The sequence below is a fragment of the Rutilus rutilus genome, assembly GCF_951802725.1.
Source record: "Rutilus rutilus genome assembly, chromosome: 22".
Classification (NCBI taxonomy): domain Eukaryota; kingdom Metazoa; phylum Chordata; class Actinopteri; order Cypriniformes; family Leuciscidae; genus Rutilus; species Rutilus rutilus.
Window position 1 is genome coordinate 17,481,879 of NC_140227.1, and position 18,830 is coordinate 17,500,708.

An 18,830-nucleotide genomic window follows, 5' to 3' on the forward strand; every position below is an offset into this window, starting at 1 on the left:
GAAGAGGCAAAAAAGTGTTTGTTCACAGTATTTGTATTTATTCAAGACATTGTGATGTCTGTTTCAAAAACTGACCACTGAGATGAACCTGTCTTGCAAATTGCACAGTGCCTGAAAACACAACATTTCTGGACTTCTGGAAATAACATAAATACATTAATAGACAAATAATGAATGCGAAAAATAAATAAATAAATAAATGCACATTTCAGTTCTTAACAAAGAAGTTCACCCTCTGCAGCAGCTCAGGCGACAACAGCACCTCTAGGGTCATCATGGCCAAATTCGTGCTCTTTTGTCCATTCCGGATTAGGTCTGACGTTTCGGCATGTTAACGTTATGATATGACGTAGCCAGCAAGTGGACTCCACGTTGTGGAGGCTTGTTTACGTTTTTTAACCAATGATATATCAGATATTTATTTGACACCGCTTTCAGCCAATCATCGAAAACGTGGCTCGTTCCCCATATGCTGTAGTATAGGTTGTCATCACATCCCTTACGGCATTGGTCCTGGCTTTTGTTCACACAGGGCGCGTTCCGTGACTGATCCCGGCAATGTTACTAGGTCCCCATCCCGGCATCGATCCCGGCATCAATCCCGGGACGTGTTTGCATTCACACAGAGGGCACTCTAGCAATTTTACGGCAATTTCCTGGGAGGAAAATTGGGATGAAAATTCACAATGCGCCGTGTGAAAGGACCTTATAGTGTGTGTCGATATCTCAGAGTGAGAAGGGCATAATAAAGTGCTGAAGATTAACTAGTATCAATGAAGCCTTTAGATTTAAATTCCATCTCTATTGGTTCATTATGTTCTGGCCCCTCTCTATGCAAACCAGTGCAGAAAGGTCACTGATTGGTTTTGCCTAGTGAAATATGGCCTGCGCTGGCTGGATCACCTCCCACTCAGTGCTTTATTTCCATAGCACTCCCTGAACATGTGAATATTGTTTAGGACAGGTGGGGAAGAGGAAGTGATATTTTCCAGAGAAGAAAAGATAAAACGACGAGGCTCTTGTAATGAGGGGAGATGGGACTGAAATGGAAATGATGTTGTGAGGAACCTATTGTTGCGGGTCCTGCTTTCATAAAGAGGTTGATGACATGTAGCATGAAAGCGTTTAGTCACAGTGCACTGGAAAGAAGGAATGAAGGAGCCTGCACTGCAGAAAGCTGTCACTATACCAGCTTCATGATTAATTCCCTCACAGTACAAGAGAGTCTGCAGCCACTACAGCATAGATAATCCTGTAAACGTCTGCTTTTACTTGCACTATTTTAGAGAATTCGTAGAAACTTCTCAAAATATGCCCTGATGTTGGATATGAAAAAGAACTATGAACTCCAAATGCAGTGTCTGATGTGACGCAGGTGATCAGCGCAGTCATGCATCAGGCCTTTGTTTGTATCAGTGCGGGTTGGTCGGCCTGACAGATTGCGAAGCCCCTCGGGGTGTACATTTACAGACTCTGCACATATGGGCGCTTGATATTTTAAGCATGAAAATTTCGGAACAAAATAAATCTGGAAGGCTAGGCATTAAAATTGCATGTGCTTCACATTCCCTTGGCTACTCAATGAGTATGTTTTGAATGTTTTTGTATGCTAACCAAATTTTAGCTGTTGTTTTTTTTCTAGGGTAACCTTGAATGTGTTTTTATGGAACAATGATGCAATGCTATTTTTTGGTCTGATCTTTTAATTTATGCAAAAATGCATTACAAATGCAATACATCTTTAGTGATGTGCATGTCTCTTAAAATATCAGATCATTTGACTTTTTATGACAAGGCAAGGTTAGTTCATTTATTAATAATTCATGATGTTTTTAAAAAAATACTTGAGGTCAGTAAGATAAATGTTTTTGAAAGAGCTCTCTTATTCTCTTATGTATTTCATTAAAAATACAGTCAAATCAATAATGTGAAATATTCTTTTAATTTGCAGTAACTGTTTTTTGTTTGAATATATTTTCAAATTTATTCATGCAATGGCGAAGCTGAATTTTCAGCAGCCATTTTTGATGCATAGAAAGTTAAATAGAACAGCATTTATTTGGAATAGAAATATTTTGTTACATTATATACGTCTTTACTGTCACTTATGATACATTTAATTTATCCTTGCGGAATGAAAGTATTAATTTCTTTCAATAAAATCTTTGAACAATAGTGTACTCAAAAATATAACTGATTAAGATGTGTACACTAACATGTATTCAAGGTATAAGGAAAAACAAACTAATTACAATTTTTATTTGTTTACACCACACTGCATTGTTATTATAAAATGTATTATTTTTCATTATTAATGCAATTAGATTTGAGCTTTTCCTGAAAATAGTATGAACATTTTTCAAACCTTATCAAACCTAAAAACTTATCTTAATTGTGGAAACTCTTTAGACTGTTTACAACTTTTATTTATGTATGATATTTTACAGTATGCATGTAAAAAGCACTTTACAAGAGCTACCATATTCAAACACACATTAATGTGCCACAGTTCAAGAGAGGCTTAAGACTAGATTTTATACTGATCTAGGATTTGAAGCTCTCTTTTATAGCTCATGCGATTTGGGTTAAATTTGCTTTTGGGATAATTTTGTTTGTTTATGGAGTCATTTATTTCATTTAAAATTCATTTTGCAGCACAACAAAACATAAGTGCAGTGGAATGGTGTAAAAGTTGTGTATGGTCTAGTTAGTATGCAAATCGCCACAGTATGCACTGTTGTAGAGGGTTGGATCAAAGCTGCATTTGGGACACTGTTAGATTAGTGTGCCAAAGACTTGTTTGGGAAGGTGCCTAAGCCTGTGTTTATGATGTACATGTATGTATGCAATCAGTCTCTCTCTCTCCCTCTCTCTCTGAGTGTAGATAAATGTAGTAGACCGGGGCAGTTGAGTGAGTGCGCTTCTGCTGCTAAATATAGATGGAGTCAGTGTGGCGTGTGGAGGGAGGCCCTGATGTGGATAACTTCACCTTGCCTGCCTCTCTGACGTTTGTAACATCCTGCTGGCCTGTGACTCAGCATCACCGCTGCAGAAACTAGGCCATGGCCATCTGCTCAAGGGTCAACGCCAACCCGCGGATGAGAGAATGACAGGAAAAGAGTAGGATGGAGAGAGGAAAAGTCTGGATGTTGAATAAGAGTGATAGTAAAAGGTTGTGGGTTAAATTGTAGCACGGTTAGGGGGAGCCGTAGGGAATGACAACAGTGAGGGTAAAATAAAGTGTTGGGATGAATTAGCTGGTGTCCAGCGTGTTTCACTCACAGGTTATGGTTTATTCGCTTTCCACTGTACAAAGCCTGAAAATGACTTTTGAGCAACATTCCACGTGGAGTTTATTTCTAAATGAATGACCCTTTAAGAAGGCCTTTCATTATCACTTACTGATAATGACCATTAACGTTTTAATTTGATTACATATTAAAAAGCTATAGATTGTAAAAATTAATTTTAGTTAAAAATAAAATAAAATGCTAGCTTAGTATATACCTTATGTAAATAGTCAATTATGCATTTTTTTATACTATATTTATTTTATTATCTGGCATTTCATACAGCTCCCCCTGGGGTCCTATAGGTGGAATCAACTCAAACTGCCGGACAAAATTGTTCATTGATGATAATTCCATCTAAGTTCCATGCCATTTTAATTTATTTTTCAATTTATTCTACATTATTCAGGGGCAAAAGCATCCCTTTTTTATTTTATGTGTAATTTTATACATTTATTTTGATTTTATTTGGTTTTCAATTTTACTTTATTTGTGTTTATTTATTTATTTTCCAGGTGTTGTAGACCTCTTTGTATTGAACACAGATTATTTATATATACTATATAATTATATCAGAATTATTCTCAGAAGAGAATACATTAACTAGCCCTGTTAATAAATAAATTTGCCATTTCAACTTTGGACCATATTCACACACGCCCCCTAGTGCCAATCTTGGAAAGATCTAAGATGGTGTCTGTGGTCTTGGCTCAGCTGGCTGCCGTTTGCTTAGTCACAGAGCTGTTCTCCTTGAGGGCTCCGAGAGGACGCCACGTGCTTTTAGTTATTGTGTTGCATCAGCAAAATGAAAAATCATTGTGACTGAGTGAGAGCGAGACAGGTTGGTAGTGTTCTTGTTATCATGGCTGGCGTGGTGCCTCACCTCTGAAGTCTGTGTTGGTTGCGTGGAGGGGTGCCATATTGATTTATGAGTGCGCCCTGCTGCTGTTGTCCTGGCGTGGGGTGAGAGTGAGTTATATCACAGAGGCTTTAATCAAACCCAGTCGTGCGGCGACACCCAAACTGAGAGACACGGTGTGACGGAAGGTATAAGAAAGTGAGACATGCATCAATGTGATTTAAAAAAGGAAGACAAGGACACAAGAATAGATTGAGGGAACAATTAAAAAGAGGAGAAAGAAAGATGGCATGGGAGTTCAGAGGAAGGAAGGAGAGTGGCAGGAAGCAGGAGAGTGAGGAATAGGCCCTCAGCAGTGCAAACACAACACAATTTCATTAGAAATGGGGCCTGAAGTTTCTGTAAGCGGTATGTTAAAGTCCAGTAATTCTTTGTGCCATAGTTTGGCTGAAGCCTTTGGGTAGAGAAGGTGCAAAACGTGTAGTTTCTAGTCAGTCGCCTAAAGTCGCCTTTAAAATGTGTGACAGGAGCTCATTTAAATGGTAAATATCTATCCATCCATCCATCCTTCCATCTACCTACCTGTCTGTCTGTCTGCTTTCATTTTTCTGACATTTGCATCAGAATTTACTGGAAAGAGAATTTGGGTTAAAGAAGTTCTCAGATGGGCACATTTACTGTAAAATACAACCCAGGTCAATCCATTTCCATCTACTTATCCTGCCTCTCTTATAAATCTCCTTTTGTAATGTCCTGAAAGAGCCAGACTCCTGTAGACTTAAAGCACATGTAAGGTTTGCCCTAATGAGGAAATATTTTGTCGGCAGACAAACAATGATGCTAAGCTGCTTCAAAAGCCGTTCCCATCAAGCATAGAATGCAAGCTAGCCGTGTTAATAGACTGTGCTAATTAATTGTGTTACTTCGCACCGGGTGTTCAGAGTCTTAATGCTTTTCTCTTAATCCTATCAGAAGGGTCTGATTTGTTTGGTGGCGTGAAAGTTTAATTTGGTTGTCTGATGCTTGACTGGATTGAATACGAAAAAAATAAAAAATACACACACACATAATTTATCCCATTTAAATGTAGGTAACTGTTGAGTTAAACTATGTTATAAAGGGCTGAGGTAATTTAATGCCAAAATGCAATACGTAATTTAATTAATATTAAAGGTTAACCAAAGAAATAAAAATCTATAACCTATTTTCCATCATTATTTTAATATTAAAATATAATTAATATTATTTCAATTTCGGATGTTTTTTTGCTATTACATTGCAATGTAAAGAAGAGTGACAAAATTATTGAGATTATTTGAGACTGAAAAATGTACAAAAATAGTATGCATACTTGGTATTCTTGTCATTCCATTTACTATAGCACCCTTTTTTATTGCTACTGAAGACTGACCACTTCAAGAGTAAAACATTTATATAAAGTGTTATGATCTTTGACTTTCATTTCTTTGGATTTGCGCCATTCAGCACCTGCTGCAGAAACTCAGAGCTTTCTGGACAATGAAAGACTCGCATAAAGAAGTATTATCAGCCATGTCAAACTTATGTTACGTGTACGTCTTGTTTTTTTTTTCTTCTGTCGTGCATGCTGCGGTAACACACATCACCTTTCATAAGTTTGGGCATCTTATGCTCACCATGGCTGCATTTGTTAAATCAAAAATGTGTAAAGACTGTGAAATATTATTTCAATTTAAAACAACTGTTTTCTGGTTTAAAGGTGAACTAAGTAAATTTTTTTACCTTAACTGAACAGCTTCGGAGTCATTGGAATGGTTATATTACTTATTTCGGGTTGAATGGTGGTCGTTTCGCACCCCCCTGGTGCCCGTGAGCGGAAAATACGCACTTGCAACTTTGGGGCAGCGGGCCGCTGGCCGCCGCGTCAGGAAGTCTCGCGTGATATCAGGTCTCGCGATGTAAACAATTGCTTTACGGCCAAAAGAAATCTGCTAAAATGCCGTCGTTATTGCGCTCCCTCATGCTGTTCGAACCCGAATGAAGAAGACGTTTTAAAGAATGTCCCATCTCCTTTGATGTCGATGATCTACTAGCCTCTGGTGTCTGAGAATAGCCAACGAGTTTTTACAACAGTGTTGTCAAATATCTATTCCGAAGCTGTGGGGGGAGCTCTAGAGAGAAACCTGTGAGCAAAAAGCGAGAATACAGCGAAGAAATCCCGAAGTTACTGAATGCTGCTTTAATATGTATATTTTTATAGGCAAAGCTGAATTTTCAGCATCATTACACCAGTCTTCAGTGTCACATGATCCTTCATAAATAATTTTAAAATGATTTCTTCTTAGTATCAATGCTGTGTAAACAGTTGTGCTGCTTGATACTGTAATACATTATACATATCTTAAAGGGATACTCCACTTTTTTTGGAAATAGGCTCATTTTACAACTCCTCCAGAGTTAAACAGTTGAGTTTTATCATTTTGGAATCCATTCAGCCAATCTCCGGGTCTGGGGGTCCCACTTTTAGCATAGCTTAGCATAATGAATTGAACCGGACAAGACCATTAGCATCTCTCTCAAAAAAATGAACAAAGAGTTTCGATATTTTTCCTATTTAAAACTTGACTCTTCTGTAGTTACATCGTGTACTAAGACCGACGGAAAATGTAAAGTTGCGATTTTCTAGGCTGATATGGCTAGGAACTATACTCTCATTCCTGCGTAATAATCAAGAAACTTTGCTGCAGTACCGGTGAAGCAGGCGTAATGATATGACGCAGCGCATGCCGCCTGATAATAGGCTACCGAGCTGGGGACTATTATCAGACTACTATCATATCATTACGCCTGCTTCACCCATGGTACTGCAGCAAAGTTTCTTGATTATTACGCAGGAATGAGAGTATAGTTAATTTTTTTGAGAGAGATGCTAATGGTCTTGTCCGGTTCAATTCATTATGCTAAGCTATGCTAAAAGTGGGACCCCCAGACCCGGAGATCGGCTGAATGGATTCGAAAACGGTAAAACTCAACTGTTTAACTCTGGGGGAGTTGTAAAATGAGCCTATTTCCAAAAAAAGTGGAGTATCCCTTTAACTGTCACTTTTGATCAATTTAATGCATCCTTGCTGAATAAAAGTATTAATTTCATTTTTTTTTCATCTTAATACTTAAAACTTGTAATGAGCTGTTGTAATACTTCGGAGTTCAGTGCTTCTGTGTGATGTTAATGCATTTACATACCCATTCACACTCTCACCCAATCACACTGATAACCCCAACAGTAGTCAGACACAACCATAAAGGCCAGTCAAGTTAAAAAGCCTGTCTGATGCGATGCCTGCAGTCAGAGAGGATTAATATAAATGACAGCTCTATCTGATCAACACTGCATGTCTGAGATGAATCATTGGAGGCATATTTTCTGCCCAGAGTGCTGGGAATCAATAAAAGCAATCTGGAATGTGGTAAACAATTTCACTTGCTACTTGAAAGAGATGCGGCTGTAAAGTGTCCCTGTCTTTTTTATCTTTTTTTTTTTTATCTCGTATGGTCATTTAAAATCCTCCGGATGAATGGCGATAGGCTGTGATTGTCATAAATTACAGCGCAAAGCAGTGTGTTCCTCCTCATAAATGTGAGGTTAGTGTGACAATGTGACTGCACTTATATTAAATAGTACTGCTACATAAACACATTAAAGGATTCTTATTTAGTTTTTTCAATAATTAACGTAAAAAAAAAAAAAAAAAACTGGCTATTTTCTTCTTCCAAGTTTGGTATGTCTGGACAATAAGTAATTGCAATAATAGTAATGTTTAACCCAAAAATTCTAATTCTGTACCAAATTTGCCATGTCTTTAATATTAATTGTAATATTGTATGATATATATATATTTGTGAAGTATAATTGGGGTTATTTTGCTCATATATCAAGGGCGTTTTCAGGGTACAATGTCCAGTAAGAGCATCAGTAAGACCTTCTTTTTTTTCCTTAACTTTGGAATGAATCATAGCGCTCATAATTTGCTGTTTATTTTTTGCCTTTTAAGCTGTATGTGGCACCAAAAAGCTGAATGGTAAACCAAAGTTTACCCATCTGTTATTGTGTGTGCTTGTTACCATTAACCACCAGTAGGGGGCGGCACACTTAAACGTCAAGGCTGGATGAGTGCTGCTCTGACCAGCGTTGCCATGGTGACACGGCCCAGTGTGATGCAGGCCAGGCGTGATGGAGGGAAACAGAGAGGGCAGTGTAGAGCTGAGAAAGAAACGAGAGCAGAATACCAAACACACGCCTGTTTACAGACCTCATACCTGTTTTTCCACACAGAATCTTAGAGCAGCAGCACACTCTCTGGTTGTGTTTGTCCCACTGTATTCGTATGTCATCACCACTGGGTTTTTAACCTGTGAGACTCCATATTTTTCGCAATTGCTCAGATTTATGCTGAATATAATGCTTATAACCATACTTTTAATAGTTTAGATAGTGTTGAGTGTGAGTGGTGGGCTGAGGGTGTCAGCAGATTGATCTTGTATAGGGGATGGATGTCTAATAAGAGTAGACTCATTAGACAACACTTTCAGGCCTATGGTGTGACCGCAGGGTGCCTTTGAGCATGTTTTTAAATGATGGTTAACTATGATCAAGTCTCCTCTACAGTGTGGTTTGAATTATATATATATATATATATATATATGTATGTGTGTGTGTGTGTGTGTATATGTATATGTATATGTGTGTGTATATATATATATATATATATATATATATATATATATATATATATATATATGTATGTATATATATGTGTATATATGTATGTATATGTATATATGTATGTATATGTATATACATATGTATATGTATATATATGTATATTTTCATTTTCGTTTCTCCTGCCCCGCCTCCTCAGACTTGACGGCGCTCACACGGGTTGCCAGTTTGAGCACACGCTACAGGACAATGAAAATTGGCAACGTGCAGTATCACAGACCAAAACAATAACAAACATTCCAGCCTGGAAACGCACATTTCAAAGTAAAATAACTGGCTGTAGAAGTGTTTTTCAGAGAAACGAGTATGTGAACTTAATAGGTTTGCATATATTGAGGAAACATGCTATGGTATTTTTTTTTTTTTGCTTTACAGTAAGTTACATACAGCACCTTTAAGTAATGATCCATGCTCCTTTACGCTGAAAACTGTTCAAAAGTTTTATTGTTATTATTATGACAAATTATTAAATATTACACACTGTTATATGTTTTGTTAGTATTTTATTCTAATATACAGTATACAAAAATACAGCAACACATATTACAAAATGTTAGTATAAACATTCAAAAAATATATAGTTGAGTTTCTAAGTTAAACAGAACACTGTTCATGCGGAATTGAAAGTTGGAACATGAATTTACACTGGACCAAAAACACTCAAGTGCCTTTAGGCTTTGCTGGTTAGTCTGAGTGTGTCAGACACTTTCTTCACTTATCTGTCAGGCAGACGTTTTTTTTTTTCTATCCAAGAGCCTTTCTGAACAAAGTTCTATTTCCTGCTTTCATGCACAGGCAGAGGAAAACGTTCAGAAAATAGTTTGACTCCAAAGAAATTTGCAAATCTGACAGTTCTTTCATTTTCCATCTCCACAGCCAAGTGAGTAAAACAAGACTCTGTTCAGTTACTGGATTTCGTTTTTCAGAGAACTTAGGGCTGGCGTCAGCTGGCAGTGATGTTTCTGAGTGGCACCAGGTCCTGTATTCACACGCATGCACACTCGCTCACTCTCTCTCTCATCTCGCCGTTCTTAACGCCGGATGCTTTGTCTGATCCAGTAATCTCTTCTAAACACACCGTGCTTTAGTTTATTCTGATGGGCATTGAGATCCAGCAGGTAGCTGAAGATACACCCTGGCAACTGAGACAGTTGTATTACACACTTTCGTAAATGCAGATACACATAAATTCGATGGAATGAATCCAGCATGCTTTGGCTCTCTGTGTTAAGTGGGTGTTCGCATTGATATCAACACAAGCATTAATATACACAGACTTGTCTTTCCTTCTGAATTGCTAGCTCTTGGCCTGTGTTTGGAGAGTGGTTGAGACAAATACAGACTGTTAAAAAAAATAAAAATAAAGACAGTGCTGCTACTTGGTCATCTTCACACAAGGATTATGGACACACTAAGCAAGAAGAAACCAGTCAGCCTTGTAAGATAAGATGTGCACCATTTGGCTGTTGTATTTTCTGTCTAGAGGGCCTGCATAAATCAGCAGAGAGTCAGCGAAATGAAGCAGAACCGCCGGCCGCACAACAGATATCATACAGCACTTTGAAAGCTGCAAGATGAATTAGGTGCTCCAAAAACTGATTCGCTTAATAAACAATAAATAATCCACTTAGAAAACATCGTTCATTCCTTTATGTTTAGGAGTCAGTTTGTTGGCCTTTTTTTTTTTTTACGTTGATTTTTGTGGTTCTCTCTGTGCTTTTTGTGTGTGAGTAATGTGGTTATTATTGGTTTTAAGATATGCTGCACTCCCCGTTTAAAAAATATGCTGTAATCATATTTTCTTCACAAAACACTTGTTTCCTCGAAAAGGTGCTTTTAGACCCATTCTTTGCCCTGCACTAAAGCCTTTTCCATATCACTCACAATGCACATAATAAGATTATGTCTTGTGTAATCTACTCACTGTCTGTAAAAAGTGCATGGGTCTGTGTAAAAACACACCCTAAACACTTCAGTACACTGCATTATTATTTTTTTTACCCCTTTTGTATTTACCAGACCAAATAATGGCACAGTAATTAAAGGAGGCGATATTCCAGATCAGGGGTCTTTAAAGAGAGACAGTGGGCCTCCTCCTTCCTTACATCATGTTTTTGCTCTTTGGAACAGTTTGCCGATCTTTAACATTCAAATCATACCGAATTGACTTAGTGTTCTTCGAGTAATGGTCAAAAATAAAAATTTCAATTAAATGAATGCACTATAATATGATTTGATAATGTTTTTTCTTTAATATTTTGTATTTTTAGGGGATTTTATGGTACTACATTCTATTTATGCAGTAGTTATAATCCATTTATTCACTTTTTGAGCTGTCATAAATTTTAAGTGTGGTCTCCTTTGAAAGGCAACACTTGGCAGATTTTTGCTGACGTGAAAAAAGTTGAAAAAAGTAAACCTAAAATGTATTTTTATATATATATATATATATATATATATATATATATATATATATATATATATATATATATATATATATATATATATACACATACATACATACACATACATACATACATACATACATACATACATACATATATATATATATACAGGGCGTGCAGAATTATTAGGCACGTTGATTTTCTGATCATATTTTATTCCCAGGAACATTTCGCCAATTCCAAACCATATTCATCTTAATAACTACTATTAATTTTGTATTTAATCATTTATAAGTGATATATAATTGTTCATGAAGGCTGGAAATGAAAAATGTCTTATTTTCAGGTGTGCAGAATTATTAGGCAAGTTTTCTATTACAGATAAAATAAGCCAAAAAAGAGATTTAACAAAGAAGTTTGTATAAGTTTTGGGAGATCATTTTTAGTCCATCTCTGCAAAACGGACTTCAGGGTAGGAGATGGACTAAAAATAAACTCCAAAAACGTATTAAAACGTATTCTAGAAGATGGATTCTTCAAATAGTGGTAGAAGAGGATGTGGTGCTGGTCCTTCAAGAGTCACTCTCAATCTGTCTGTCTATAAAGCCTATAAAAAAACAGTCTTCATGTATTTTACAACACTTCAGCTTGTGATTCTTATTAAGAGGGGGGTAATTTTTTAGGATTCTTTACCTAACCTAAGTCTCTGAGACCCTGACACGTTGCACATCTGGAGACTCCAGGTAGGCTGCAGTTCTGGAAAATGGTGGCGCTGGAGACTAAAGGGTTCCTGATGGTTTCACACTTAATTCTTCACCATAATTCTTAATTATTTTGCAGTTAACATGTGTCTTTTCTTCTCCACCTGTTTTTGTCTGACCCTGCTGACCCAATGAGCATTTCACTGTCCAATGGTCATGCCTTAACTGCAATCTCTAATATTGCATTAGTATTGCATTCTTCTCATGGGGATTTAATAATTTTTGACTTTTCAGTCTTTGTTAAATCTCTTTTTTGGCTTATTTTATCTGTAAAAGAAAACTTGCCTAATAATTCTGCACACCTGAAAATAAGGCATTTTTCATTTCCAGCCTTCATGAACAATTATATATCACTTATAAATGATTAAATACAAAATTAATAGTAGTTATTAAGATTAATATGGTTTGGAATTGGCAAAATATTCCTGGAAATAAAATATGATCAGAAAATCAACGTGCCTAATAATTCTGCACGCACTGTGTATATATATATATATTCCAAAACATGTTTTACTCTTGAACTGTGAGAAAATCATAAAGCCATAAAAGTTGTGTTCCAAATTTAAGCTTAATATCTCAAAAAATGAGCTTTTAGTAATATTTTGTTTGGGCACAGTACAGAAGGTTCCACTAGATGAAATTAGTTTCCCATTCATTTCCAATGCAGTCCTTTTTGACCGTGAGTCCTTTTTTCAGGACCATTTAAGCTTTTCGAATCATGTCTATGATTTTTTTATTTGTGTGTGTGTTCACATAGCAAGTGCCAAAACCTTTACCAAGTTTACATTCCGATGAAGTAAAAAAATCGGTCAAAAATAACAGAGGGTTAAAGTTAACGTTTTATTCTTTATTTGAAGTTTTGTATATGTAAAAATATATCTTTCATAATACATATTGTCTTTATTATTTAATATATTGAAACATTTATTTTATTCCTTATTTATTTCTCTATTATTTCTCTATAGGAATGAATGCCTGTTTAGCTGAGAAATATGTGCCTATTGTAATTTTTCTCTTTGAATAAAACATTTGTATGCATTTGTTATTTATCTCATTTTAGTTTTGACTAACATATTTATGGCGGCCCCTTTTCAATTGGAGAACCACTGCTGTAGATTATAGACATGGGGATTGCGATAAAAAATGTCTCATACTAGTAAAATATTTTGTACTGATTAGTTGTGAATGTCCACTCAAACCAACAGATTTTACTGTCAGATTTTACAACAAAATTACTGTCTTTATAAAAAATTCGTAAAATAAGCCAAGCCTTTGTTTTATTATCCTTCACATCTCTCTGTCTTCACATCTCAGTCCGTGTGTCCTGAAGCTCAGATCTCGTCAGGTTTAACGCTGTTTGGCCAGGAGTCCACTGTTGGCGTTGAGTCAGAGTAAGCAGCTAATTGGAATAAAGTGAGTTTGTGATGATGGATGGGGGGTGGGTGTGTAGTCTGGCTGCCGTAGGTTTGAGTAATGACTCGCAACCTGTTGCAGGGATTAATTCACAGCGGTATGCCGTGGCGCTAACATCAACGCCAGACTGCACACACCAACTCAACAGGAAGTTTCACACTCGCATATAATTCCCGTTTTAGTTCTGAAAAAGCCGTCTTAATGGGTTTCGCATCAAAATGTATTTTTAGACTTGGATGTGGCTAGATTAAGAAACTATCCTCCAGAGGTTCAATTAGAAGAGAAGAGCTCTTTTCTGACCTTCTAGTTTGCACATTGCCTGGCAGAGCTGTTTCTACAGATAATTGTACAGCCTGCTCAACACGGCAATAACACGAGCTGTGTGCTAAAAGTACATTTTTACCTCACTGTGCATTTCAATTGAGAAACCAATGAGAAATGTTTGTGCATTTTACTGAATGATTTTATTAAACGATGTGTAGGCCACAATATTAAATACACTCACACTTAATTACTGAAAGCATTTCTGTGCCAATTAATTATTAAATATTCAATTATTGTAAAAGAAAACAATGCAGGGCAGGGATTTGGTTTTGTCTGTTGGTTGTTGATTGGATGGAGGCAGATCTAAATGCAAGCTTGCAGTCAATTGTAAGAAAGGGGCGGGGTTTAAATTGATAAAATGATTGGAGAAGTCCGGCACCAGAGAAAAAGTATATTGTTTCACTGGAAGATCCAGTTATGACATTTTGAATTAAATATTCGGTCAAAGTTAAAAAGCAAAATGTATGCATGGATGAATCACTCACAATAAGATCAATGACATGCATTTAGCAAACTGATAAGGTGAATTTATAATTCATGCTGACTTTAAAGATCCATAAAGGCTATGGATTTTGTGGGTTTTTTTTTTTTTTTTTTTTTGCAGAAACATTTTTTTGTCGTTATTATTATTTGTTTGAACACACTGATGAGAGTTAAAATGAAAGAGTATCAGTAGACCTAAAACACATCCTCCAATCATAAAATGAGAAAATGGTTTGACGTTTCTGCAAAATTATCTGTTTCAGGAAGGAAATTGCTGTAAGTGCCCATTTGTAAAATCATGTGTATGTTGATTTTGCTTTGTCCACATCGAACAGGCTGTTTTCATCCTGAGATGTAGACTTTTGAGTTGTTAAACTGTTGTGATCTCATAAGTAGTTAATTTGGACTTTTTGTTCCATTTAATTTTTAAATTTTTTAGCCAGAATTCAATCCAGAAGTGCTGCTGTGGTATCAGACTCCTCCGGTCTACACTTATCTTAGTCAGTGGGTTGTACAAAGGTAATCCCGTATTCCCAAAACACCCCACAGGAAGAACCGCATTGGAAATCACAGCGGTTTAGTGACTAGGCGCTGATTCTGAACATGTGTTTAGCTTCACATTTAGAAATTAGTGTGAAAAAATCTCCACATCTTGATCACGGCTTGTAGGTTTAACAAAATCGCAGAGTCTCTGTTCTTTTAGGATGCAAAATGCTGTTCATGAGTATTTGCCTCTTCTATGCACCCTCTATGAGCCCAGACTGGTGGAAACTTCACAGTGGACTATTACCAGACAGTCTATGCTTGTTTGTCATTTAGAACTTGCAGCGCTTAGTATCACCATTGCAATCAATTATGTATGTTCATAAAGTTTTAAAGTTTAAAAATGCAGTTTCGTTTGATCAACGACAGACTACAGAGCTGGCGAGAGAAAACTGAGAAACTGATTACATCATTAGGCCTTAATGAGACTATCCATTCAAAGAAATTCTCCAGAAATGCAATATTCCCATTAATCCGGTAAAGGGAAATCCCTGGAGTCACTTGTACATGTGAGAAATCGAGAGTTTGTCGGAAGGCAATGCCGGCGAGTGATCTGGCATTGGTGCGGGCACCCAGCGGAACCACATTAACACATAAACAGCTTTTGGCTATTGGCATCTCTTTGAAATGGTGCTGGGTAAGCGATCTGTGTCTTCTGAACAGATGGTGGAGCTGAGGGTGGGAAATGTTTCACATGGCCCACTCTATTGCTTGCACTGGGTTGAGGTGGCAGCCAGGTATCCCCATGAGTGTGAATGGAGGTGTGCTACTACGTGTTAATGTCTCACGGATTACAGATTCACACCCATGCTCTTCGATTAAAATGTTTACAAATGTTGTTTTTTTTTGTTACTAATTTATTATATTGAGAAACATACCAGACATACTTGATGCAAACATCCAACAACAATTGTAAACCATTATGGTTTATACACTACCAATCAAAAGTTTTTGAAAGAAGTTTCTTATGCTCACCAAGGCAATTATTTGATCAAAATACAGCAAAAACGGTAATATCGTGAAATATTATTATCATTTAAAATAACTTTTCAATTATAATCTACATTTTTAATTTTCTTTTTTTAATGTATTTTAAAATGTAATTTATTCCAGTGAATTTTCAGCATCATTACTCCAGTCTTCAGTGTCACATGATCCTTCAGAAATCATTCTAATATGCTGATTTGGTGCTCAAGAAAAGTTTCTTATTATTATCAGTGTTTGTAAACTGCTGTTTTTCAGGAATTTTTGATGAATGAAAAATTTAAAACAGCATTTATTGGAATTTGATTTTTTTTTTTTAAAGTCTTTACTTTCACTTTTGATCAATTTAATGCATCGTTACTGAATCTCTTATAGCTGTCCACTTCCTCCATTTTTGCTCTCAAAAACTTCCTAAAGTCCTACTATTTGGGACCATTGACAAGTTACGAGTTTGTTTTTCTCATGACCAATAATATTTTGAACAGAAATCTGTCTTTTTTTTTTGGAATTTCTCCTAAATACAATACAATAAATACAGGATACAAACCTGTGTTCTGAGTGTTGTTAACGCAATACTATAGGAATGCTGAGGAATCCTCTTTCGACAACAAATATGTACCTGCTACGATTATATTAGACAGTTTAGACACTGTTAGCAGCATTAGCCACTAGCAGGAACTTTTATCCAGTGGTAGTGAAACAATGAGTCAGAAGCAAACTGCACTACTACAGATTTCTTCTGAGTTTGCCTATGATTCAGCATCAACGTGTGTTTTCCCCTTTGTTTTGCAGGAAATAAACTCAATAAAGACCTGAAGCACTACCTGAGCCAGAGGTTTCCGAAATCCTCAGCCGACTACGAGCTTCAGCAAACCATACGAGACAACCTATACCGCCATGCTGTGCCTTGTGAGTATTTAAAATTTTCCCTATCTTTCAAAAGACTCAACTTCAGTGGACAGTCTATTCTCTGTACTGTATCCTTCTATATGTTGCTCTATTTCTCTCTATTATATTATTTTGCTAAACATCATATGCAGAAGCTGTGCACACAACAAAGTGATGGCTTGGACTGTTTGTACTGAGGCGGTGGAAATGAGGACGCTATCAATATTCACAGAAATCCTCCTTTCGATCGAGTAGGTGGCAGCCATGTTCTTGGAGAAGTGTGATTAAATAGTGTGTGTTTTTGTATTTGTGTAGAGGAAGAGAGTATTGGATACGTGCAGTCAAGTGGATGTGCTTCAGTTCTATAAAACAGATGTTTCTAGAAGTCCACATAGATTTTTCCCTTGTGCATTTCTGTCTGTTTAAACTGGCAGAGATTTGAATGTATTTTAAACCAGTAAGGGCTGGCTCACACAGAATGCGTTTTGGCTTTGAAAAACCCGAGACGCGGGCAGTGGAATGTGGAAAAAAACCTCAAGGTCTCGTTAAAGTTGAACTGATTTTAACCTGAGCGCTGTGATTTTAGAATGACGTGACATGCGCGAGGTGCTGCAAAAGATGCAAGACTCGAGCACAACGGTTATACACGTCCGTCTAGCACGTTCACAAAGAAAAACAATGGAAAAGTAGGCTAGTGCAATGGAAAAACGCGTTCTATGTGAACGGCCCCTAAAACTGTATCTTTGTGCAATTTACACAATTTGATGAACATGTATGTCTATATACACATTGAGTTTTTCATAAATACATGCTATGCTATCTGTTACATTTAAATGATTTGACACTAAAGCTCTGCTGAAAAACCTAGTGAGTAGCCTACCTAGACTGCATTTTAAGGAATCATAGATGACATTCTCATTAAAAAAAATAAACATTAAAGCTGTTCTAAAAAGTAGGCAGCAACATTGTTCTTTTGTTATTATCATATGTAAATCCCAGAATGCATTGCAAAGAAATACAATTCCAGTACTTTATGTTAACATCAGTTATTGGAACAGCTAACATGAAATAACACCCAATAATAGTTTAACAGCAATTATTATTATGCTTGGTTAATGTTAATTTTTACATAAACTACAGATCAAAAGTTTGGGGTCAGTAAGATTTTTTTATAAAATAAAGAAGTCAGTACTTTTATTCAGCAAGGATGCATTAAACTGATCAAAAGTGACAGTAAATACATTTTTAATGCTTTTAACATTCTATTTCAAATAAATGCTGTTCTTTTGAACTTTCTATTCATCAAAGAGTCCTGAAAAAATGTAGGCCTATCAGTTTTCACAAAAATATTAAGCAGCACAACTGTTTTCATCATTGATAATAATAAGAAATGTTTCAGTGAACGAAAATGTTCTGGAGAGTGATTTTGTGCCTCTCTTTGATGGTACCATGAGCCGTCGCTTATTTACCGATCATAGTCTTCTGGTAGGGATGCAGACTCATAAGAGCGGGTGGATTTGGATGGAGCTGAGACTGTGGTAGATCTGTAAGCAAGCGTCAATGCCTTGAACTTGATGCGAGCATCGAGTGGTAGCCAGTGCAGAGAGATGAAGAGAGGTGTGACGTGGGCCCTTTTGGGCTCATTGAAGACAAGACGTGCTGCAGCGATCTGAATCATTTGTAGAGGTTTGATTGCACATGATAAGTCCAGCTAGAAGAGCATTGCAGTAGTCAAGCCTAGAAATGACCAGGGCCTGGACGAGAAGTTGTGTTTCATGCTCAGTTAGGAAAGGCCTGATCTTCCTGATGTTGTGTAGTGCAAACCTGCATGACTGAGCTGTCTTTGCAATTTGGTCTTTGAAGGTCAGTTGGTCCTCAAAGATTACTCCAAGATTTCTAGCTGACCTTGATGGGGTTATAGATGATGAACCCAGCTGGATGGTGAAATCGTGCTGTAGAGATGGATTGGTGGGGAAGATGAGAACCTGGTTGAGCTGCAAATGATGTTCTTTCATCCATGCCGATATGTCCGCCAGACAGTTTGAGATTTGTACAGCTACTGTTGGATCATGGTTGAAATGAAAGCTGTGTGGTGCAGGGGTCCAATAACTAAACCCTGAG

At 36.8% G+C, this 18,830-nt stretch overlaps 1 protein-coding gene across 8 annotated transcripts in view; it reads left to right on the forward strand.

Moving 5' to 3' along the window:
- Positions 1 to 18,830, forward strand: part of magi1b (membrane associated guanylate kinase, WW and PDZ domain containing 1b) — a gene marked incomplete at its 3' end in the record, with an annotated part of 137,367 nt that overhangs the window by 48,107 nt on the left and 70,430 nt on the right. For all 8 annotated transcript variants that reach the window (XR_014625932.1, XM_084396112.1, XM_084396114.1 and 5 more), the window contains exon 2: positions 16,614 to 16,730. Coding sequence is in view for 7 of the 8 variants with exons in the window: in XM_084396112.1 (XP_084252238.1) it covers positions 16,614 to 16,730 (117 nt within the window). The remainder of the gene's footprint in view (positions 1 to 16,613; positions 16,731 to 18,830) is intronic.